Source organism: Notechis scutatus, chromosome 1 (genome assembly GCF_049901735.1).
Source record: "Notechis scutatus isolate UNSWTSFEM ecotype Mainland chromosome 1, rNotScu1.2, whole genome shotgun sequence".
In the NCBI taxonomy this organism is placed as follows: Eukaryota; Metazoa; Chordata; class Lepidosauria; order Squamata; family Elapidae; genus Notechis; species Notechis scutatus.
Window position 1 is genome coordinate 169,352,892 of NC_142009.1, and position 24,878 is coordinate 169,377,769.

Here is a 24,878-nt window from a genome sequence, read left to right on the forward strand (position 1 = left end):
TATTCTAAAAATGTCCAAAGGCTTTGCAAGCAACCCAAAATGCCTCTTGTCATCCCACAATGCCTCTTACTCAAAATATTAAATCCTGCTAAAAAAATATTAGTAAGAAAATTGCATCTCTTAAATGCAAATCAATGCCAAGGGGCAAAAGAGATGATTGTCCCTACAAGCAGCCTCTCACCTCCTTCAGTTTGCAAAAGGATGCCCATAGGGATTGGGCAAAGAGGAGCTTCTAATGCACCTACCTCCTGAGCTGCCATGTTTTAACACAAAAAGCAGCACTGAAAAGTAGGATTAGTGACTGTTTCACCAGGCCCACTGGCAAAAGTCCAAGGCTTCTTCTAAACCAGTTAACAATGCCATTTGGTTTCCATCAAGCTCTGACTGGGATTTAACAATATGGACAACTTCTCCTAGTCTCCAGAAAATTTAGATCATTGAATCGCAGGGGGGGACAGAATTCCTACATCTGCAGTTCTTCCAGCAAATCCTGCAAATGCACAAGCAGGGACTTTCAGAAGACAACAGCTGCAGAGGAAAATGGAAGAGCTCCTTATTCATAGAACCCTAACAGCTGAGAGGAACCAAAAAGCTACTTTTGCCAATCCCCACCTGCTAAATCTCCACTCCTTCCCCATCCACAGCACTCCCTATGCAGATGCTATTGGGGGAGAGAAAAAAAGGATTGTTGGAATAAATTCCTCCAGTAAACAAGCCTACCTTCCCTTCTTACTTCCCCAAAGAGAAACTTCTGATGGTTAGATTTTTTTGTTTCAATATGGATTCAAATTAAAAACCCACCCTTCCCCTTCACACCCACAATGTACACACCATCACAATCATCATTTGTTCTTAAATTCATTGGGGCATTTATATATATATATATATACATACATACACACACATACAATATATACACATACACATATATATATTCTTTTGTGAAATTTCACTTCTTTCTGCCAGAATGGCCAAGCCCTGGAAGTGAAAAGACTCTCAGTTGTTCAGCCTCCACGGATGCCCAGGGCTTACAGAAGGGCAGAGATGAGAGGGGCATTCTCTGCAAACCTACACCAGCAATACACCTCTGCCAGTACCTAGCTCCTATGGCCTCAACCTCGGGGGCGAGATGAGATTTTAAAAACCCAGCCTGCTGTTAACACAGGGCTACTGCAGCCTTCAAGGTAGCCACCCACTGCAGCAAGGCACCACTGCCAAGAATCCAGAAACAAGCCAGTATTTACAACACAATCATCACCCTTTCTCCCCCTTATTCCCTCCATTACTTCAATCTCATTGCTGATTTCCCTGAAATCACCAGGCTGGGTTGGGGAGGTGAGGGGGAAGAACTTCCTCTGGGGAGATTCCTCAACCACTGCTGCTGAGGTGGCTATAGTCCACTCAGGGCTGCAAGGAAAAGGGTCCCTCCAGGCTTCTCTAGCAGATAAATGGCTCTCAGACATTTTCATCCTGATCCCAGGGCTTCCAAACCTCTGCTTAAGGGCTCACCTAACAGATAGGGATGCTCCACTTGCCATTTTTTTTGTTATTCAAAGCATAACTTAGCAGAACCGGGAACTATTTTCTTGTTCCTTCATTTGAGGCTCTTCTTGATTTTTATGATGGGCAGAAACGAGTGACCAGCACCCCTACAGAACTGAAAGGGCTTGCCTTGCATTTCACCGGCCACTCCGGATTTTCCCAGGCTGGAACCGGGTGGGGAGAGGCTATTTCCATCAGCTGCAACTTCCAGGGTGGGTAGCCTTTTGGAAGCAAATGGGAGTCAGCCAGCGCAGCCTGGGCCAGCATTAGCGCGCTTCAGCAAGCCTTTGCCCTGCACCAGCTTGCTTAATAGTTGTTGCGGGTCTTGTGATCCACCCAGCCCACCCTTGGAGGCTTCTTTCCCCTAAGGAGCTCTGCGGCATCCAATAGTCAAGATGCGCCAGGGCGGGAAAGGCTCGTTTGAGAAAACATGGCAGACCGGGCCAGGCGATGGGACGGCCCTCGCAAGCCCTCTCGGCCAGACTTTAGCTCTAAGGCAAACCTCAAGCTCCCCAAAGCGAAGGCACCGCCTGGCCCAACTGACCTCGGGGAACTTGGCTTGAGAAGATTGCCGGAGGACCCAACTCACGGATGCCGCGCAGACTCCCAAAGGGATTTCTAGCCAGCTGTTTAAATAAGGAGGGGAGGGGAGGGCAGCGCCAAAGGTCCGCAAAAGTGAGTGAGGTTGGCGGCAAGCCCGCTTCGTCTGGTGGGACTCGAGGCAATTCTCTGCCCGCCACCTCGGAGGGGCGGCAGACGCTGCCGCAAAGCTCATCTTCGCCAAAAGCGACAGCGGTGGCGGCGTGTAGCACGCCCTGGACTCTGCGGGAAGCGCCGCCCCGGCGAATGTATCCAGTGCCATCTTTTGCAATGGGGCTCGCGAAGGGTCGCAGAGTCTGCCTCCTCCCGGTGAACAGGCACGAGAATTACGGTACTGCTATTTCGAATGTGGAGGAGGGTCGGGAGGGATTGAAGTAATCTGAACGTTGAAAAAAAGAGGAAGCCCATCACTCTTATGTTTCTTACTTCGCCGCCCTTAGCGATCCTTTCTCCGGCAGGTTCGTTTGGATCAGCGCTTTGAACTCTCGCCTGCCATCCTGCCTTGTAGCCCGCCCGAAGTTGGTCCTCGCCCACCCGCTGCATCCCTCCAACGTTTCGTTGTCTGAGAGAAAAAAGCCAGGTTTCAAACCCACTTAGAGATCCCGGGCTTTGATGTAGGAACTTTGTGGCGTGGCTCGGCTGTTTTTCTAGGCTGTGAGAAAAGCGCTCTGCTTAAGCTCAAGCCACCCTTGGGAAAGCTTTCATGCTTTTTGGCGCTCGGTTAAGGCCTAGCGAGCAGCGGATTTCTTTCATCGGTAAAATGAAGCCATCTTCGTGGAAAACCTGTCATAACCTGATTCTAACCTGATTGTTGGGAGCCACCCTGCATGTTGGTCGACAATCCATGTAATTCCCAGACTTTTTAGTGCTGGAACCGTGCGCAAAATTGCGCTGCGCCCAAGCAGGCCTCGAATTGAATCAGACTCTCTTTGGAATCGACTTGTAACCCCGCAGCGAACAATTTGTATTCGCTTCGCGCTAGAGGTACAGGGAACCCGCCCCCCTCTTTGTTATTTCGAAACTACCTTAAGTTGCTCCACTTCGCTGGATAAAGCTGTGTTTCCTGGCTCTTCTTCCCCTCTGTTGTTTGTGGGTCTGATCTGCCTTATCAGAGTTTTCCCTGAGCGCTCAGTAACCAATTTAGAGAAAAGGAGCGTCTGATATCTCAAAAGGAGTAATTAAAGGCGGATGGGTTTAGTGCGCCCACTTCGCCAGTAATCAGAGATTAGTTCCAGTCTCCCTTTTTCTTTCAGTAACAAGGATGTTTTAAAGAAGCAATAGAGGGTTTTAACAATTCACTGCGCTTTGAAATAGACCTGAAATGCACCATATGGATTGCTTCGATCCTTCATTGCACCCCTTTTGGCCAGTAAGTTTCATCCAGAAAAGTTTATAACCGTTTTGCAAGGGTTTTCAGCCAAAATTGTTACAAAGTTCTTTCTCCCCCGTGGAAGAAAGTACACCTGTACGCGCGTGCGTACACGGGCAGGAACATATTCAAAGGGCATCCTCGGTGACTCTATTTCTTAGATATTAAGCAGGAAAGATGCGGTCGGCTGTTCTTTCATTGAATCCAAGCCACTCATTCAATTTTGAAAACGCAAACTTTTTCTATTTCTAGAAGAGAATCTTCCTTCCAGCACCACCCCAGTCGGAATTTTCTTATTTTAGAAATGTAAATCTGAAACGTATCTCATATTTAAAAGTGAATTGTGGCTTTTTTTTGTTATAAAGACAGGACAGATTTGGAGAAGTTATATTTTCTCTCCGCCTCCACAAATATTATATAGCAAGGGAGACTTGGTGGTATGTTTAGATCTTTGATTTATTCCATATGTGACATGCACAGCTAAAAACAACCCGACTTTTCAGTTGGTTACAAAGTCATCATCCATTTTGCAACCAACTCAAGTGGGGCTTTCAGTAAAGGAGTAGTTACGGCCGAAGGTATAAGCAGAATCTGGTTGAGTAACCCCGGATTGGTCGCTTCCCCATCTCTCTTGAAAGAAATTGGTTGAAGAGGCGGGTTGGAGTGTCTTTTAAAATAGAAGTGGTGATCCTTAGGTCTTACCTGCTGCTTGCCCCAAGACTCCCGATCCGGCCAAACGAAGAAGGAGAAATCCCCAGAGCAGAGGAACTGTATCCATTTCGGGGAGGATGGAGAAACCCTTGATGGGGAAAGAGCGATTCCTCCCAAGCCGCGCTGGGTCAGGGAGAGCGGGATTTTCTTTTGCAACTCTCCGGGAGGATTTCGTCCCAGAATTTCCTCTGCCGAGCTTTCAAATCCGTTCCGGAGCTTCCTCCCCTTGGCTCCGCAATAAACCCACTTCCCTAAAAGATCGCCGAGCTGGAGTGAACTCCTGACGTTCAGCAGAAAAAAAAACCGCTCCGCCGGCAACACACGGAGCAACAGAACCGCGCACGCCCAGAGCACGCGAGAGAGCCCCGTTCTTCAGAGCGGCGTTGCCTTTAGCACGGCACCACCGGCTAGGTTCTTCGCAGAGCCGCCGAAAAAAGGCCGCCTTGGCATCGCACCAAGCCAGCCGTGCACCCCTCCCGCCCCCTCAGTCCTCGCCCGAGCCTGGCGGCGGAGAGCGAGAGCGCAACGAACGGCGCTCCCGGCGAAGGGCGATTTCCCAGCCCGCGGCGCCCGGCTGCTTCCCCCCGCGCGCTTCCAGTTCGAGCTCTCAAGCGGCTGGCGGTCGGCTTCACGCCAGAGGCGTTTTCCGGATGCGGCGCCGCGAACGACTCCTCGAGTGCTGCTCTATAGCCGCCGCCGCCGCTGCTGCCGCCGCCGCCTCCTTCCTCCGACGCGTGGGGTCTTGACTGAAGCTGTGCGGACGCTGGTGCGGGGTTCGCTGCTCTTCCCTTTCTTTGCCTCCGCCTCGGTTTCCTCGCAGTCTTTTCAGGCAGAGCAGCATGTGGATGTCAGACAGAAAGGCAGAGCTATCCGATTACACGCTCGACCAGGGCCCGCCCCTTCTATGTTTCTCATTTAAACAAAACACACCGAGAGGGGAGGGGAGGGGAGGGAGCCCGCGAAGCGCCGCGCAGTCCACGTTCAGAACTCGGCCGGGATCCAGCGGGGCAAGCGAAGGCGCGGCGATCGGCAGAGGCGGCATAATCATTCTGTGTCCCTTCCTGCAGCACCGGACCGGCTTCGACTTTCTCGGCTGCAGCCCATGCCCGGCTCTTGGGAGAAGCAACAAGTCCGGCGCGGAGGCCTCTTTCTCGCTGGGCGTCTTGGCTGGGCCTGCTTGTGTGGAGGGGAGTTTCTCCCCACCAGCTCTCGGGAGGTCGCGTGAACGTGCTACATATTGCATCCCTCCATAAAGTGATAGGTATTTAAAATTAAAATTCCGCTGTCGGCGGAAGGTGATAGCTTCAATGCTTCACAGCTTTCTCCAACTATAAACCGGAGTTCTGAGCTCCAAACACCACCCACACAAAGAGAGAGACACAAATAACACTTAAAAGGCTGGCAGGAGATACCTTATGCGCTACAACATAGTGGAATGATTTTTTTGCATAAATCTTGCCAGCAGCATTTTACCCCTAGGAAAATGATAACTATGCAGCCTCAGACCGAGATTGGTTTAAATAACTTGTGGTTGAAAAAAAAAAAAAAAAAGAATGGAGCCGTTTTTTTGCTTGGGTAAGAGAAAGCAGGCTTGCCAGTTATACAAAACTCTTACCTTTGGCAGAATGAAATCAGACGTAAATCAGCATAATATAGGCATTGTGCATTTTTCATCCAAAGTCTAGATCAATATTTTTTTTACTTATTCTGTCATTATACACTGTCCCTCACCCCTCTGTGCACACATGGCATCTAGCTGACCCCACTGGGACTGGAAGAAAAGCAGGATCAGGGCCATTTAATACTTGTATGGGAAGCCTTGTGGAAGATTTTGTAGGCTCTGGACTGGGAAACTGTTTTTGTTTTCTTTCAAATCCCAGAAGAAACAGTTAGCAAATATTGGATGAGAGCTCCTGGAGGTGCTCATGAAGTCACCCATCATTGATCTTGGGATGTTTTGCTCTTGGAACAGATGCTGGTGCAGCCTATTCCCCACACACACTCACGCACACATACTTCTGCCTGGTCCCTGGGAAGGAGAAGGGCAAGCAGGCAGGGCACATGCAACAAAACTACAGCAGCTGATTCTTATGACAAGGTCTGGCATGGTACCCTGTGGATATGCCAAGATGCTGCTGCTAGTTATGGTAACAGTCATGAGAAGCCTATTAGCACATTGGCTTTTCTCATAAGAGCTGCTTTGGAAGCACTCCCAAGGCATCTGCTGAAAGCCCGCGTGCATACATAGGCTTCCCTGCGCCCAGTTTGTAAGGATAGTAAGAAAGGGCCCTTTCTTACTGTTCCTATAAGACTGAGCTGCTCAGTTTCCACCAGTTTTCAGTACAGAGAAATTATCATCAGACGGACCAGTGGAGCATAGGCTCTGAAAAAATTCCCAAAGTAGGTTGAACAAACAATATGCCAATCATGGACTGCAGTTGTGCCAGCTATTCTACAAGACTAGTCCTTATGAACTAGCACATAGGTTCAAGTCAGTCAGGACAATCAATCAAGTTCTAATGTTGGTCGTTATATAAATCGTTTGGAAGTACATGTCATTGAACTGAGGCATATTTCTGATGACACATGGAGGTAGCTGGTATTTAAGTATTCTTGAATGCCAAGAACAAAAATGAGTACTGTGACTTCAGTTAAAGCCTAGAATTGGAATTGCTTGCATCCACATAGGTCAATTCTTTTTCTCTCCCCTCCCCCCAAAAGAGAGGGAAATCACACACTTCATTGCAATACTTAGACACTGGCTTTGTGCTAGAGGAATGGGAAGTAGAAAGATCCTTGAAAAAGCCAAGGTTTTGATTGAATCTCTAAAGAACAATATGAAGTCAAAACTAAAAAGAATACAGTGTTAAGGAAAAGATATAGGGGTGGTGAAATTGGCAAATTAAGAAAAAAAAATCATGATGCTGTGACAAGAAGAGTTACTGTGCTCAAAAGCTCAAGTGCTTGTACCTGGTGGCTACCCATAAAACCTCACCATGAAATCTCACGGTTGACTGGGGTGGTGCCTAAAAGCATCACCAGAAGAGGGCAATGGCAAACTGTCTCCCTGTTGGTGCTAAGAAAACAACGCTGGTATGGGCAGATAGTTACCAGAAGCTGAGCCCATCTTGAGGAAGAGTGTGCCTTCATTTTATGGCAAAAACTATTCTAAAAAAAATTGGAAGACAGATGGCTTAAATTAGTCTTTCCCCAAGCTGACACTTTCCAGATTTACTAGATTAAAATATTTGGCCAAGGTAACTGGAATTAATGAGAATTGCAACCTTTGAGGAAGATGTATAGTTCTTGTGTTTTTTAAACATGTTACTATCCTAAGGATACATTAATATCCATTTTCTTGTTTTAATTTCAAGTGTGCACTTTAGTATTTTGAATCAAAATCTGTAATTCAGAGAGATGGAGAAATTATGTCTTTATGAAATTATGTCTAGTATACCTTTTACTTAATCTGATGAGTTGCTAAATTTGGTTAAAACAGAACACTCTGTAGCTTTTCCTGGTTGTGAAAATTGTACAGAAGAAGCATATTTTCCCCTACACTGATGCTTATCAATCAAACCTTAATTTCTTCTCCCACCTTTCTCTTACTTTCTAATGTCCAGTATAGCCTGGAGTCTAAACCATATGAAGAACAGCTGCAGATTTTGGGTCTGGCTAGTCTAAATAAAAGAAGAATTAGGGGTGACATGATAGCAGTATTTGAGGGGCTGCTGCAAAGAAGAGGGGGTCAAACTATTCTCCAAAGCATGAGAGGTCCGGACAAAAAAAAAGGTTGGAAACTATTTTTTATTTATTTCTTTGGTTTGTCAATTGCTTACAAGGTAATAGGTATAAGTAAAAAAAACATAGTTATGAATACAGGAAATGGATACGAATAAGAAAAAAAAACAATAGGACAGGGATGGTAGGCACGTTGGTGCGCTTATGCACGCCCCTACAGACCTCTTAGGAAAGGGGTGAGGTCAATAGTAGACAGTCTAAGGTTAAAGTTTTTGGGGTTTGGGGAAGAAACCACAGAGTCGGGTAGAGTATTTCAGACATTGACTACTCTGTTGCTGAAGAAGGAAACTAACCAAAGAATTAAGGAGAAGCTTCCTAACAGTGAGGACAATTAACCAGTGGAACCAATTAACCAGCTTACCTCCAGAAATCATGGGCGCTCCATCACTGGAGGTTTTTAAGAAGAGGCTAGACAATCACTTATCTGAAATAGTATAGGTCAGTGATGGCTAATCTTTTTGGCATCAAGTGCCCAAAGTGCACACAGGGTGCGCATCCCCAAAATGCAATACACATGCATCCCCTGCGCATGCACCTGCCCCGTGCATGCACCTCGGCCCCGCATGCACTCTGCCTCCCACGCATGCACGGCAGAGACCCAAAGACCAGCTAGTTGGTGGGAGGTGCGCGCGCATGTGTACATGGCAAAGCTGAACTGGGGCATGCTACCTCTGGCATGTGTGCCATAGGTTCGCCATCACGGATATAGGTTCCCCTGATTGAGCAGAGGACTAGACTAGAAGACCTCCAAGATCCCTTCCAGCTTCTAGTCTAGTCTAGTCTAGTCTATTTCTATTTCTATTCTCAAAATCCCTAAGGCATGTGTAAAGTGTTGTAGTCCCTTAAAAAAGCACTTTATGTAAATATCTAAACCTTTGCAGAGGGTAAAAGAGATCACCCTGCAGTTTAGCAAAAGCACCAGTTTTGGGAAAGATTATTCAGACTCCACAATGATGCTTTCACATTTCCATATGCTAATTTCATTGGATTTTTGCTTTGTTACAATAGCACCCAGAAAGATTTACCATTAAAGGGTTATATTAACATTTAGGCCAAACGTAAGGATTGCTTATTCTCAAATTAATTTTCTGAAGAGCTGCAGAAGTTTTTTCCTAAAACTAAACTGGTAGCAACATGGGAGCCAGACCTGTAATCAGTTGCATTTCCCCTTCCCCCCTGTGCAGTTTCTTGTTCCTTGAAGTTTGGAAAGTTCTGATACCTGATTCTGTGCACACAAGGTGCAATCTCCAGTCCTATCAGCTTTGTAATGGAGAATATTGTCCCTTTCGTTTTACATTTATTGAACATTTACTATATTTACATATTGTATATCTCATATTCATTCATTTTAGTAGGCAATCCATCACTAAGCTAAACTAGTCAAAACACTTTGTGATTGTAGAAAGAAAAAATCAAGATTACTGGACAATTGTATCATATCTTTTACTTTTTCTCTCCAGCTTTTACCAACCCTGACAATGTCCCACCCGCTTCCCTTCCCTTCCACCTCTCTTTTGACAAATACTACTCAACCACTTTTCATTGTTTTGTTGAAAAATGCTCCACAATTAAACCTCTTTCTTCAAATGAAATTTGTAGAATTTCTAGCTACTGTACTACCTGCTTTAGGCAATTTCTCTTCTTTTTTTTTTGGGGGGGATATTGGATGACCTGTAAGGATTACTGGGATTATTCAACATTTTAAACCTAGAAAATAAATGATAATTATTTTCCCAGGATGACTCACTGTTTTTCTTTGGGAGCTTAATTTTGTACTGCACAGAACTTCTCAACCAATCTGGCCCATTTTTAGTACAGTTTATAAAAAGTTCTGTTAAAACCATCTGATAATGATATATTTTTGTCTTTATGACAAATTGCACCTGCTCACTTGAAACATTGCAAACTCTGTCACAGATGTCTAAGGGGAGTTTTTTATATCATCTAATGTTCAGTTTTGTTCTGAACCAAGAATAATTTAACAGGCTGGATGTGTGTGTGATTTAGACATTAACTAATTAACAAGCATGTTGTTTTTGGAAAATTCACACATTATTATTGAGGACAAAAGGCAAGGAATCAGGACACCAGGAAGAGCTGGTAATGTAAAACTTAACTCTTTTGGTTCCTTAGATGTTGTACAAATCATGTTCAGCACATCTGAAGAGATGAGATTTAATAATCCATTTCCCCTGCATGATAAAAGACAAATGAAACCAAGGCATTTTGAAGTCAGTGGTATTTCTTTGGATTGATGAATAAAAACTGCAAATTGTGGTAGTTGATTCTTACTAATAAAATCTATATATTGCTGTGATCCATCATATAAAGAAAACACTTAGGAAAGTTTACTATCATCCATGTACATGCTTCCTTAACCAGATTTTTGTTAAATAATTGTAAATATTACCTTGATTTTTTTTCTAAACCATATAGACATTTTGTTTTTTTTCTATCTCACCTGCCACTAATAGTTTATTAATGAATAGTTTGCTAGTGAAAATGGGAGTATAATTCAGTGAATTTTCAGCATGAAAGTGTGACATTTTAATGGCTAACTTATGGTTAGATTCTGTTCAAGCTAGCCATGCATGGCTTATTTGTTTGTTTATACACTTATAAATAGCTCTAGGAAACTATAACATAGTTTTTGCATGTTATATATGAATTCCTCCAAATTCTTATCTGTAAGAACAAAAATGTATTTTCTGAGCGTGGTGAAACACATCCATTAAGAAGGAGAGTGGGGGAACATCATAATTAAAACTGGCATAATCCTAAACATATTTAGTAGGATGATAAAGTCAAATGCAATAGGAGATTTACTAGTGTAAAGTTTGTGTTTAGGATATTATACAATGAATGACGTCCACATCACAAAGAAGAAATGGGCAACACACAGTGCCAAGTGAATCTTTCAGCTCTCATTTTGTCATTCCCAGAATTTCCCAAAACAGTGACACAAAAAGCACACGTACTGTCAAAATATGGACATGAAATTTCCTGTAGGCTTAAGATGCTATTTTGAGAGGAGAAACTTTCAAAACACACCCTGCCTGGGCCTCCAGAATTGCCCCCATCATCTACTATATAAAGGAAGAAAAGTGAGAGGAAGAGAGGAAGACAGCAGTTGTAGCTATAGGGCATAATAGGAGCCCTGGAAGCTAAATTAATTAATCAGAATAGAATGCTAGAAGGCTTCAGATGTCTTCTAGTCCAACTCCCTGCTGTATTAAAGCTATGTTAAATCAAATAAGCCTGTCCTATTCAGCTCATGTTTTGCAACACTCACTGTTAGCAGAGTTTTAGATTGTATCTTTCTCAGTTTAACCATAGTTGTTCTGCATGCACAACTCTACCATAGAGTTATGGCTTTTCCCAGTCCTGCCTAGACTTGGAAAGTTTATGTACTTTAAATATGTTGGCTATGTACAACTACATTCTTCTATCAGTTTTCTGCTTTGTGAGAATCTAAGTGCCTAGGGTTGTATTGGATGCAGTGTAACTACAGAGATGATTGGTAGGAGCTACTGAGTTTGACCTGGATCTTGATTCCCCATTTACACTGACTTCAGCAGATTCCTCATTTAAAGTGGGCATGTAACTTTCACTGGAATTAAAGCCTTAACACACCATCGCTAATAGTCTCCCTCCCCCAACCTTTCCATCTCAGTGTATGAAAATCCTCCATAAAACCTCTCAGAAAATCTGTAATTTAATTGCTCTTTAATAGTTTGTTTACTTCAGCATCTGGAATAAATTTTAGCTGGAAGAATGTCATAGATGAAATGCTGGCTGAAGTTTTTATGGGAAAGAATTTTCTCTTGCAAAAGGGTATCTTCAAATTGGGAACCTGTCTTGCTCCATTCTCAGTTCCTGTCTGGGTGAAATGGATTTCTTCTTTCACATCTCACATCTTTGTTCTTTCTAGAATATTAAGAATTTGTCTTAAGAATTAATAACTTGTCACCATTCTGTCATTGTGGAACAAGCCACAACAGTGGATGATACTTATATCCTGCTTCTCAGTCTTTTCATATATATGTGAAAGTCTAACACATTCACCTTTTCAAACAGTCACGTAATAACTCTGTTAGAACTGGGGCAGAAGAGAGAAGAGGTTGAGTCGATGGTTCTAGTTATGCAGATTGCCATGTTGCCAGATTAGATTGGTTTCTGTCACAAGGCAAACTTTATGTCTCTATCCTCTTCATGTAGCAGTGGGGCTGCACTAAATAGAAAGGCTGAAACAACCTGGTGTCCTCCAGATTGATAGGCTACCTTTCTTGAAATAATTGGAGCAAGAGGTTTTTGCAGGCCAACAATTCTGTATTTGCAAGTAACAAGTTGGGAAAGGTTACCAATAAGTTGATGGATTGATTGATTTGATTTGCATTATCAAATAGTTAAAGTGGAATATATATTTCTGAGAAACAAATCCATGACTGGGACTCATTGTGTTGGCTATATGTCCAAATAAGAGCTAGAGGATAGAGAAAACCTAAGAAAGATAAATGGTTTAATGGAAACATAGAGCAAACAATGGAATTTATAAGATAAGTAAGAAAGAAGTATGCTGGAAGAACTCACTACGTTTAACAAAACCTTTCAGTAATATGTTTGCTTCTCCACATTTCATTGTAGAAAAGCCAGTTTGGAGTAATTGTTAAAGTACCAGACTAGACAGGAGACTGTAAGTTTTAGTCTTGCCGTAGGCACGAAGCCAGCTTTGGGCCAGTTACTCTCTCTCTCTGCCCTAGGAGAAGACAAAAGCAAACTTTCTGGAAAAAAAATAGATGGGGATGAGTCTAGGGCCAGGCAGTCAACACTGAATTTCATTATGCAGTTCAATGTGGCATCTTGGATTGCCTGTAAAGTATGTCAAGTAAACACAGTGAAATTCTTCCAGATCTGCAAGAATGACTATGCCTCATGTTTTAAGTGCAGCTAAGCTATTATATTCTCCTTGCTCCTAGGTCACAAAAGGCTTTGATTTTACTGTATGACATACCTTGGATAGAATTCCATATTCCATATTTTCAGACTTTCTCAGATTATGTAAAGTTGACTCAGTGTCACCTTCATTTCTGCCCACTCTAAAGCAATGAAAACAATGCTATGGAGAGAAAAAAAAGAAAAGAGTCAGGATGAGGCAAGAGTTTCTGGCAGTGGGGGAAAATGGACCACCTACCAGTTCTGCAGAGCTGAAGTATTTCAAGCAAAGAGATCAGCTTGACTGCAATTTCAAATCTAGTGTAGACAGCCAATAATAAATCAACCCAGCCACTTGAAATCAACTGATGATATGAAAGTGGACAGGTCTGGAACTAATTGTGAACTGGCACAACAACCCAGCATGGAAGTGCATTAATTTCTCCCACTCCTAAAAAACCAACTTTCCATTGTAAGAAAAGGTACTGTTGAAATACATTTCTGGCAGTGATGATGGAATCTCATTTTTTCTTCTTTCTCAGTGATCATGCCAAGGATTGCATGCAAGGAGGAAGTCATGCACATAAAAGAAAGAGAGGGAGGGAGAGTACATGGATGTGGGATCAATCAATTTACAACTGGGATGCCTTATTAGACTGGCAGTTTGGTTTGCTGGCTAAAGAATATAATAAAAAAACTGAATTGAAATTGAATATGGGCAAGTTGGGGAAAATATTGACTTTGAAGGAAAATATTTCATATTAATCCACAATTTGTGTGTGTGCATTTGTCTTCATTCTAGTCCTTCTGGGAGTGTAATCTACAGAGCGTTAGACAAAGGTCTATGTGCAATTTCCTAATGGGTTAATGTATCAGAATAGATTGACAGGGCAACTTACTTATGTAGTAAGACAAAACTTTATTCATGATGGCAGATAGTAAATTATAAGTACCGTATGTGAAATGTCTGACAACTCTTGTGGCTAAATTCCTCTAATGAGTAATACAAAATATAGGTGTATATGTATCCATTTTTGTTGACCTTAGTTCCGGAGTTTCCTTGGTGACACTTGATGACCCTTGGTTAGAAGCATGTCTTCACTTTGCTGTCCTTCTGGTAGAATATTTTTAAATTAATATCTGGACTATTTAAAAAATAGACATCCAGGTGGCACAATCTTTTAATTAAGAAAGTTTCAGCTGGGTATTTATAAATAGCACTTGGGAAACTACTATTACTTATATATTAATAGATATAGTTTGGAGTTGGAGTACTATTTTAGTTATAATGCTGGATTGGAATTAATGAAAAAAATTAGTTCTGACATGGTGACAATGAAACAACTAGATTATGGTGAACCTGAAACAACCTATTGGGTTGTTATTACAACTAAAGATCAGATGAAAACTTATCTCCTGCCCAAAAGAAAGTCCCTTGTAGCTCTTTACATAGAACAGGCACACAAAAAAGTATCACAAGAGGAGTGAATCTTCTTGTAGAGCTCACATTTGTTGCAGAGCAGTAGTTGAAATTCTTTCATATTTACTTCATAGTTTACTTGTCTGAAGATTTGTGTTCTGGGAAACACATTTTTGCAGTGTTTTTCCTCAGTAACCAAGAAACTTCTGGCAGAGAATCCTAAAATGATGAGTGTCACTTAGACTAGGGGCTTGGTCTGCTTTAACCTTACAGAGCAGTTGTAAAAGATAAATTTTGGGGGAAGACAACATTGCGTTCTGTCACTGGCCTGTGCTATGATTCCTCCTTGGTTGAAGGATATGAAGGGCTTCTAGACAGGACTGATTACAAAGAGTTCAAGCTCAGGCCCCAATACTACTGAAAAGATAACTACACACAGTATGCCTAGGCATCTTCCACCATAGATTCTGTCCTTCGGTTAGATGCCAGACCAACTTTGGGTAGGCACTAGAAGATAGGAAGACTGGTTGTGAGCATCATGTATTTTTGATGTTTAAATCCTGGACTTGTAATTGCCACCAGCAATCTTGACTCTGGAAAGAGAATAAAAGTGGAGAAGAGAACCTTTTGGCTTCAAAGAGACCACAGGGTAGCTCAAATTAAAGTTGCTTTTCATTTTCTGCCTCCCTGGTCTTCACTCCTATAAGATCTGCAGAGAAAAAAATAACATGGGAAGTGATAGGGCTGATTCATCTGTTTTGTTTGCTTTGCATTTTAATAGATTTAGAGAGTTTAAAACATTGTATTGCCTTTATTGTATTTTCAGGTACATGTATTATCCATTTTTTGTCAGTAGGAGGGAGCTGATCATCGAAATTTGTTTTATAGTACATATATCATGGATTCTAAAGTCAGTATTTGAGACCAACTTTGTTGTGATATAATTAATAATTATGGTTAAGCATCCATGGCACTTAAACTGTTCAAGAGTATTTTACATATATTATTTAGTTCTAATCCTTAGGCTGACCAATGTGTTTTTCTTCTTCTCATGTATGAAAAAGAGCCCCCAAGGAATGGCTTGGCTTACTGAAGCAGCCATCAGGCCAGGCATCTCTTTAACCAAACAGCTACCTCGCCTCAAACTTGTTCAATTATTCTCTTGGATTTCCTCCAATGAACCCAAAGCAGCTTTTGTAGTCTCACAATTTGCAGGAGAGTGGTAGATAGATTTCAATTTGCCAAAAGACATCCGAAAGAGCTTCAAAAGTGGAAGGAACAGTTGAAGCCACCTTTTCTCATTCTTAGTGGCCGAACTATCTCCTCTTGGATAGTCTTTCTCCTCCTTTCCTTCCTTAGCATATGGTATGCAGTGAAAGAAAATTACATTTGTTTTTTAAGATTATCGGGATTGCAGTGCTTCTCTGCCTCCATTCAAATTAATTAGCACTATTATAATTCCTTGGTGGGCAAAGCTTTTAGTGCTCCCTCACCTCCCATTGTTTTGAAACTGCTATACATCTGGAAGCCATCAGGGGGCAGCTGTGACCAGAAAAGAGTGAAACCAGAAGAAAACTAGAAAAAGGCAGGCAGAGCAGAGAAAGGAGGAGGATGGCAAACCAGAAACTATCAAAGACAGAAACAGTGCAAATAAGGAACAAAGGTAAACGTGTTGTGAGGCAGTCTGTAGAAGTACTATGGGTAGGGAGGGAGAGAAAGAAGTGAATACGATATTGTTAGCTAGAGAAACATAAAAATGTTGAATCTGTATTAGAACAATGGAATTAAACACTAGTGAGCTGGAAAGAAAGGAAGAAAAAAAGAAAGGAAAAGTGGGGGGGGGGGGAGAAAAAGCTTTGAACCCAAGCATGTGAATTTAATGAGGCCAAATCTAAGGGTGTCAATATTATTTCTCTCAATACCTCAACAGTACAGAGGCAATGGATCCCCTTTCTTTTCCCCATTTTCCTTTCTTTTCCTCTTTTAGAGTTCGCTCTGATTCAGCCGAGTCTTTCAAAGTGCACTTCTTCTCAGCCACCCTCTTGGTTCCAGCAGGTTAACTTCATTAAAGGGTTCCTTCGGCTGCTTTCATGTTTGCTCGGAGTCCTACTGGGTGGCTACATTAGGCGGAAAAAACAGCCCTCAGTAGGATGATGGTAAACGGATGTTTTATACCACACCAGTGAATGGAATGCCTGGGCGGGCAAGAGAGGGCCTCAGAGAGGAGCTGGGGATTTTGGCAGCTATTAATTACGCTCCAAACACGAGGCCCAGAGCCTCGGTGAAAAATAGCCTTAGGATTTGAAATGTAGCTGAAAGAAGCTCAGCAAATTGAATTCTAAGGAAGAAGCAGTCCCGTGCCGTCTGCCCCTGACCTCTCTGCGATAAGGGATCTAATGGAGGGTGTTTCCCTCGTACTTCCCTTACTTATTATGCTGCAGCAGCATAGCAGCTACTGCTGGCTGTCTCAAAGCTTTGTCATCGGGCCTTTATTTTATCTTCCTTTCTTTGTTTTCCTGTCTCCTTTTGCAGACTTTGGATGAGTGAGTAAGATTTTCTTCATTACATTCCTTGGAAGAGAGGAATGCACTGGGGACAGAAAGTCTTTCCTTAAAAATGAAATCCAAGAATGGGCAAAAGACCTAGGAAATTAGATCAGCGCACTAATAAACAAACATCCCCCTATGCTCCTTTTATTCTATTTTAACAATAATACTTTATAATAGACTTTTTGCCTGATATTTATTTCACTGTTTTAAAGGTACAGTTTTCTCCCCATTTTTGGCTTGATAGACCAAAGGTATACCCCTTATCTTTTGAATATGTGCCTTAAGTATGTGTACATGAATGTGGAAGGATTATTTACACACAAACTTCTTGCAGCACAGCTTCTGGAATATATTTATGAATTTGCAATGCCCAGATTTTTTTTTTTAACAATACATATTTAAGCACGACAGCAAACACTCTTACTTTGATGCAGGGCAGATTAAGGTAAAGTCTGCTTTGAGTTGAGGCTGACTCCTGGCAATTTCATGAGTACATTCAATAGAATAATGCCTGGCTACTGTTGCCTTTTAGGATTTTTTTTCCAATTAATTTTATGCCATGGGATTTTCTGACAGTCTGTGCCCAGATCTGACATTATTTGAACAGACATTTTTAAAAATGCAATGCAAAAGAAAGGAGAATCCAGCAATTGGGAAGGTATAATTAATTAATATAACCAAACAACTTTCCTCTGAAGTTCAAGTCAGAGTCTAATCACTTTTGGAGTGTAACAAATTTTGTATCTGGTCTAGCCTGAGTGCAAGAAATAATGCTACTTCAGCAGTCTTGACAGATGATAATCTAACTGCTGCTTCAAAAGATCCATTAGGGTTGAATTTGCCACCTCTAAGGCAAGCTGTGTCATGTTCACACTGTTTGAACTAATAAGGCATATCTTGGTGTTTACTAAACTCTGCTTTCTTTCTATTTGCAGCTGCTATTAGCTGTCCCTTTCTCTGGCACAGTCAAGAATAAGCATGTTCCATAGTCTACAAGATGTCATCCAAATCTTTGGAGACGTTTACCATGTGTTCCCTCAATCATGTATAGTTCAGGCAAAGCAATCCTACATTTTAGGTCTAGTGTTACAGCCAGATAGAATAATCTTGTCTGATTCGGTGGAGGACCCCAGAAGGCAGCAACCAAGTACTGAAGGATAAATTATCTAAAATCCACTGGACTTACATATGAAATGGGAGGAGTAATACATAGTTTGTTGCTTGAAGATGGGAAATGTCTCAAGCTGACCCTGATGGAAAACACCATCAGTGACAGGTCATTGAAAGTGTTAAGAGAAGCTATTGTGGAATTTATTAAAGAACAATTTGCTAAAGAAAAGCCAACATGACTTCTGTAGGTTTAAATCTCTTATCAATTTCCTAGATATTTTTAATGTGTCTACGAACATATATCATTGACTTAATAAATACAGCACATTTTTCCCAATGCTTTTCTTTATATGGACCACTACATCATATGTAAAAGCTTTTGAGAACTATCACATATACTAAGTATCAGTAACATGGCATCTGTGGGCACCATGACACAGACATCCCTCCCAATATTGTTTCTAAAGAACCATTAAAAAACTCTTTTATATTTATTCATCATTTCAATGGCTGAAATTTTGTGGTATCGCCAACACTTTTAAAATTCTTGGGTTCTCATGAGGCCTCAAGTAAAACCACCAAAATCTTAATTGATTTACTACCTTTATATGATTTTAGACAATTTGTTTTATTATGGTGCCAGTAAAAACCAACATCTATAGAACCCGTACAGACCATTAATTACTTCGGACCACAGATTGGAAATTACTGATAAATTATACTTAGAAAAAAGAATGTTTATGGCAAAGACTGTCAAAATGTTTATGGCAAAGACTGTCAACAAAGGTACCTGGAAATCTTAGCAGCTATGACACAAGAGAATGGGTGCTCTCATATCTTGGCAATGAAGAATAGGAAGAAATGAGTGATTATTTTGGAGAGATATACAAAGTGAGGGTTCCTAAGGATCTGTATTGGGACCAGTGTTTTAAACATGGTTTATATATTACATGAGATTAGTACAGAACAGTGAGCTAAAAAGTGAACAGTAAATTTCTCAGTAACACCAAACTCTTCAGATATATGGGATTATGAAGAGCTCCAAAATAGGTCTGTCTTAATACATTTTATAATGAAAAATGCAATTCAATTGAGACAACTACAAGAATGGATATATGGGATAAAACATCCAAATATCACATATACTATTTGTGGTTCTGGGATGACTTTATCTGACAAAAAAGACATCTTGATATCATGGAGGATAATACCATGAAAATAAGAAGTCACTATGCAACCGGTATACAAAAAGGATTAGTTCCACACTAGAAAAAAAAACTGAAAGAGATTGAATAAACTGTCATTTTAGTAATGTGTATGATGGAACCATCCTTGAAATATCATATAGAGTTCTAGTCATTGCATGTCAGCAAGATCATCATAGAGATGCAAATGATGCAGTAAAAGGCAGCCAAAATTATTAGAACCCTCTATCCTTAAAAATATATATCTAGCATTGGATTAGAAATAACATAGGTAATGGTGGTGAAGGTGAACAAATTGTATAAAACCACACACTGCATATAACTACTTGAATTCATTTTTTTCCAGTCCCAGAGTATTATAATTCTCTGTTAATCATTAAATGTGCATGGAAATTCAAGACCGCTACAAAAAAGTACTTCATCTTTAACAATGCAATTTGTTGCCTTCAAGTATGATGGCCACCAATATACACAGTTTTAAAAAGTAAGTACTGTAGATAAATTATTGGAGGAGAAGACTGCTGGCCTTCATGGCTACCTGTTCCCTCTAGCAGCACACCTTCAAAATTTTTGCTAGCAAGCAAGAGTGAAGGAAGAGGTTGTCCTTATTTCCTGTTTATAATGCACAAGCTATGGACACAAAATGTCGGGCTTCCTTAAAAATTGATCCAGCAGAAATATTCGGTTCTTTAAATATGATGCTAGGAACTTGAGACAGTATTTCATCTTGCACTCTGTCATAGAATGAAGCAAAACAATTATTTCTGATGATCTGAATACTATGTTTCCATTTGTGCAGCCTACCATATCGGTGGTTTTGTTTGTTTAGATACATTGCCCACTGACTGCACTTCAACTTATAAACCATTAAGACACCTAAATGGGCTGCATCCAACCCTCATCTTATATTTGAGTATTTTTTTACTTTTTGGGGGGGGGGGAGGAGAAAGGGCAATCATTGGCAAAATCTTTTTTGCTTTGTTCAATTTCATCTTGTTTGTTTTAGTTTAGTGTTCCCACCCAAAGAGATCCTTTGGTATCTGCCTCTTATAATGTTAGCTGTCCCTTCCGATTTTCCATTGTCTGCATATCTGATAAACCACCTCTCTGCATCCTCCTTCAAGTTATTTCTAATTGGCCTAAAAGAAGACCTTTTGAACTTCTACTCAACACTTCTCTTAATGCTGGTGCTGAGCATATAATAAACATTAATTAGGTGCAATTCATTAACAACCACATACGATATATTGCCCCAGCAGGTGGCAGCACATGGTTAATCCTGTCTGTACTCAAGCTAAGTAAGATTGGGCCTGGTTAGTTCTTGCATGGGAGACTACTAGAGAATTCTATGCTAGACGGAAATTGGAAAACTTTTTGAGAGAAAGTAATAGCAAATCATTTCCATGCCAATTGCCAAGTAAAATGGCCTAGATGTGTCCACAGAATCACCAGAAGCCAAACTGAAGGAAACTTCACATTTATGACAGATAATATGCAAATATGCAACTGGCCCAATGTCATTGTGTAAACTTCATGGGTAAGTTAGCATTTAAAACCAAAGCTCTACTTGACACTCAAGTGTTCTACCATACTGGCTAAACAATTGTTATTTTTATACTGTATGAAAAATGGGATACTATAAATCAGTTCCCATCTTAACCAGTAAAGAAGGATAAGTCTACTTGTTTTTAATATTTAGAGCAAGGAAATATAAATGATTAATTATTGAAATAGCTCTTGACATTTCCACCTTCTCCCATTCTCACACCCATTTAGCAGTGGTCAACTTTAAAGATCTCAAGCTTCTTATGTTCTTGCCCAAACCAGCAGCAATCTTTACCACTTATTAGGTAGTACCCAGACACAAAGGCTATATTTCTGCCTAACTTCTTTTACTAGTTATCTTGCCCTCAAGCCAGAAATCTTGGCAGATTCCAGTTAACAGACATTTCACACTGAGGCAGGTAACAGGGTGTTTCTCAGAGAAAGGAATGGGATGCATTGCTCAGAAGTTTGCAAGAACTGAGCTAAAATTTAATAATCTATTCTACTTTAAATAGAGCCAGTGTGGTGTCGTGGGTAAGGCAGCATCAGGCTAGAAACTGGAAGACTGAGTTCAAGTCCCACTTTAGGCACAAAGCCAGCTGGCTGATCTTGGGCCAGTCACTCTCTCTCAGCCCTAGAAAAGAGGCAAAAAACAAATCGCTTCTGAAATAACAACGTGACTCAAAGGTGTTTGTGTGCATTGGTGCAAACCATTCTACTTTACACAAAAATGTTAAAGTCTTGGTAATCATACCCCATTCTAATGGATTTTTTCCCCAGTGAACTCAAGTTGAGGTGAAATGGATGGCAATAAGGATATATATACATATACGTATATGTATACATTTGCATATACATAGATAGAGAGGGGAGAGAGAGAGAGAGAAAGAGAAGAAGGAGAAGTGTTAGATGGGTCCGCTTGTGAATGAAAGGCAGGACACGGCAAGAACGGGTAAGCAGTCTTTATTTAAGGTTAGATCAAAAAGCCGCATGGTCGCTGTTCAAAGCTTCAGCCACTGAAGGGACTTTATTTCTCCTGCCAGTGGCTGAGCCAATGAGTGGAGTCTATTGGCCGACTCCACTCCTTGGCCATATTTGGTCATACACCACACCCCTCCCCTCCTAGTAAATGTTCCTCCAATCAGCATTCACCTACCGTACATAATCATGTAGGTAGGCGGGGCTTCAGTGGGTGCGACTAGACCTGTGCACCTCACTTGTTCCTGGGGTGTTGGCCCAAGTGGATGGGTCCACTGCTGCTCCAGTCCCTGCCTGCGGAACAGTCTCGAAGCCCACTTGTGGCGCGGCAGGGACCATCGAGCCTGAGGCCTCAGAAGGACACTGTGGGACTTCCTCTTCGAAAGATAAGTGTCTCTGTCATTGTGGGATGGGGGTTGGTGTCTGTGTCCTGAGTTCTTCTGTTGCTGCATGTCGGGTGCCAGGCTGGTTGCCTGAGTTCGAGACCCGGCCTCATAGTTGATCGATGTGCTGCTCCCACATCTCCCCCGCTTCTGTCTCCACCCGGTAGGACCTGGGCCCTGTGATCTCAGTTACTTTGGCAGGCACCCACATTGATCCCCCAGTTCAGCTATGCACGTAGATCGGGTCCCCTATGGCAAACTGCACTTTCCCATAGAATCTGGGGGTGTCTCTGTGCTGTAGTTGGGATAGACTCGGTCGAGCATAGTCTGCAGCCTCCATCCCATTAACAGTTCCGCTGGGCTGCAGTGTGTTGTTATATGGGGTGTGATGTGCTGGACTAGGAGCATTTTGTCAATCCTTTCCTGCCAGTCCCCTCTGCCCATTCACTGGAGTGTCTCTTTGGTAGACTGGACCATGATCTCCACCTGTCCGTTCATGGCTGGGTGAGCAGGTGTTGACAGCGCGTGTCTGACCCCCAGTCCGGCCAGGAATGCTTCAAATGGCTGTGAAATGAACTGTGGCACGTTATCCGAGACAAGGACATCCAGTAACCCATGGGTGGCCAATAGTCATCGGAATGCCCTTATGGTTGCCTCCGATGTGGTGGATTTAATTAGGATCACCTCCAGCCACTTGGAGTACGCGTCGACAACTATGATGAAGGTCTGTCCCTGGCAGGAGCCTGAGAAAACGACATGTATTCTGGCCCACGGGGCTGTACGTGTCTCCCACTTCCTGGGTCTCGCTGCTGGGGGTGCCGGTCTGGTTTCTTGGCAGGGGGTGCATGTGGCGACCCGGGTTTCTATTTCCTTGTCTAGCCCTGGTCACCACATGTAGCTTCTGGCTAGGGCTTTCATGCGGACCATTCCGGGGTGGCCCTTGTGTAGCATCTCCAGTATTTTATTCCTTAACGGGGGGAATAACTACTCTGTCCCCCCACAGTATACAGCCTTTTAATACTGACAGTTCAGCTTGTCTATTTTTGTATGGTTGATACTCCTCCCCTTGGGTTGTCTCTGGCCATCCCCTCCACACCCAGTTTGAAAACCGCACCATAATTTTGTCGCGGGCTGTGAGTCTCACGATTTCCGATGACATCATCAGTCCAGGCATTATGTTCTCTACAAGTAGTGTTGTGGTGGACAGCACTGAGTCTTTGGCTGGGTCTGGAAGGGGGCATCATCTGAGAGCGTCGGCATGAGCGATGTCTTTTCCTGGCTTATGGATTATGCGGTAGCTGTATGCTGCCAGGAACACTGTCCATCGTAACATCCTGGGTAACAGGATGTTCGGTGTAGGTTTGTTGCCAGCGATGATGCCCAGTAGGGGTTTGTGGTTGGTGATGAGGTCGAATCACCTGCCATAGAGGTATTCGTGGAAGCTCTTGACCCCTGCGACTGCGGCAAGCACTTCCTTCTCAATCTGACTGTAATTTCTTTGCATTTTTGACAATGTCTTTGAGAAATATGCGATGGGGGCTTCTGTCCCATTGGGTAATTTGTCGCTGAGGATCGCTCCGATGCCATAGGGGAAGGCGTCATAAGTTAGTGTTAGGGGAAATGTCTCGCTGTATTGAATGAGGATGCTGTTCTATGTTAAAATGTTTTTTATTTTTGCAAATGCGTTGGCCTCGCGTTGTCCCCACATCTAGGTAATCGTCTTATTGAGCAGCCCGTGGAGCGGTTCCATGATGGTTGCTTTCTGGGGCAGAAAAACATTATAAAAATTAAGCAATCCTAAGTTCCGTTTGCTTGCAGTTCCATTTTGTTTTGCGGTGTGGAGGCTTCCCTTGCTTGCAGTTCCGTTTTGTTTTGCGGTGTGGAGGCTTCCCTTATTGCCTTAAGCTTCCCATTTGTAGGTCAGATGCCTGCAGCGTCAATTAGGAACCCCAGAAATTCTACTTGTAGGACTGCTATGTGGCATTTATTCCTCTTCAGTTTCAACCCTGCTTCCTGGAATCTTCCCAGCACTGCACTTAACTGCTCCATTAGTTGGTCCCTGCTACTGGCCGAGATGATGACATCATCGAAGTAGGGTATGACCCCTGGGATATTGTGCAGTAGCCGTTCCATGATACTCTGGAACAAGCCCAGTGCTATGCTTACTCTGAACTGGAGTCTCTTGCACTTGAATGCCCCCAATGTGTGATGATGGTTTGCACCTCAGCAGTTGCCTCATCGACAGGCAGTTGCTGATAGGCTTGGGCCAAGTCTAATTTGGCGAAGATGGCCCAGGGACTGAAGGAGGTGCTGGACTACAGGCACTGGGTAGGTGCTTTGCTGGAGGACTCTGTTCAGGGTTGTTTTATAGTCAGCACAGATTCTTATAGACCTGTCTGGTTTAACTGGAATCACAATTGGGGTTTCCCATTTGGCATAGTCCTCTGGTTCTAGCACCCTTGGGCTATTAATTTATCTAGTTGCTCTTCAACTTTTGGTCGGAGGGCGAACGGGACTCGCCGCAGTTTGAGGCGGACCGGAGCAATGTTGGGGTCTAGGTTGAATGATATGGGGGGTCCCCTTATACTTGCCCAGTTTGTTGTTGAAGATGTTGCTGAATTCTCTTTCCAATTCTGAGATGTCTGCTGTCGGGCTGGGGGGTGGTGGTCTCTGTTGTGTGGATGCCGGTGACGTTTATTTGGAGAGGTTGGAACCATTCTCTTCCAAGCAGGT

At 42.5% G+C, this 24,878-nt stretch overlaps 1 protein-coding gene and 1 long non-coding RNA gene across 7 annotated transcripts in view; one reads left to right on the forward strand and one right to left on the reverse strand.

Moving 5' to 3' along the window:
* Positions 1–5,176, reverse strand: part of NRP2 (neuropilin 2) — a 251,186-nt gene extending 246,010 nt beyond the window's left edge. The window contains exon 1 of one of the 5 annotated variants that reach the window (XM_087949492.1): positions 4,214–5,173. In XM_087949492.1, the coding sequence (XP_087805618.1) occupies positions 4,214–4,289 (76 nt within the window). In that variant the 5' untranslated portion in view covers positions 4,290–5,173. Of the gene's footprint in view, positions 1–4,213 lie in introns of all 5 variants that reach the window. The other 4 variants (XM_026673205.2, XM_087949493.1, XM_087949494.1 and 1 more) reach the window with 4 other exon arrangements.
* The window catches only part of LOC148133089 (uncharacterized), a 147,528-nt gene continuing 124,877 nt past the window's right edge, over positions 2,228–24,878 (forward strand). For both annotated transcript variants that reach the window (XR_015746451.1, XR_015746452.1), the window contains exon 1: positions 2,228–2,473. This is a non-coding gene — a long non-coding RNA (uncharacterized LOC148133089). The remainder of the gene's footprint in view (positions 2,474–24,878) is intronic.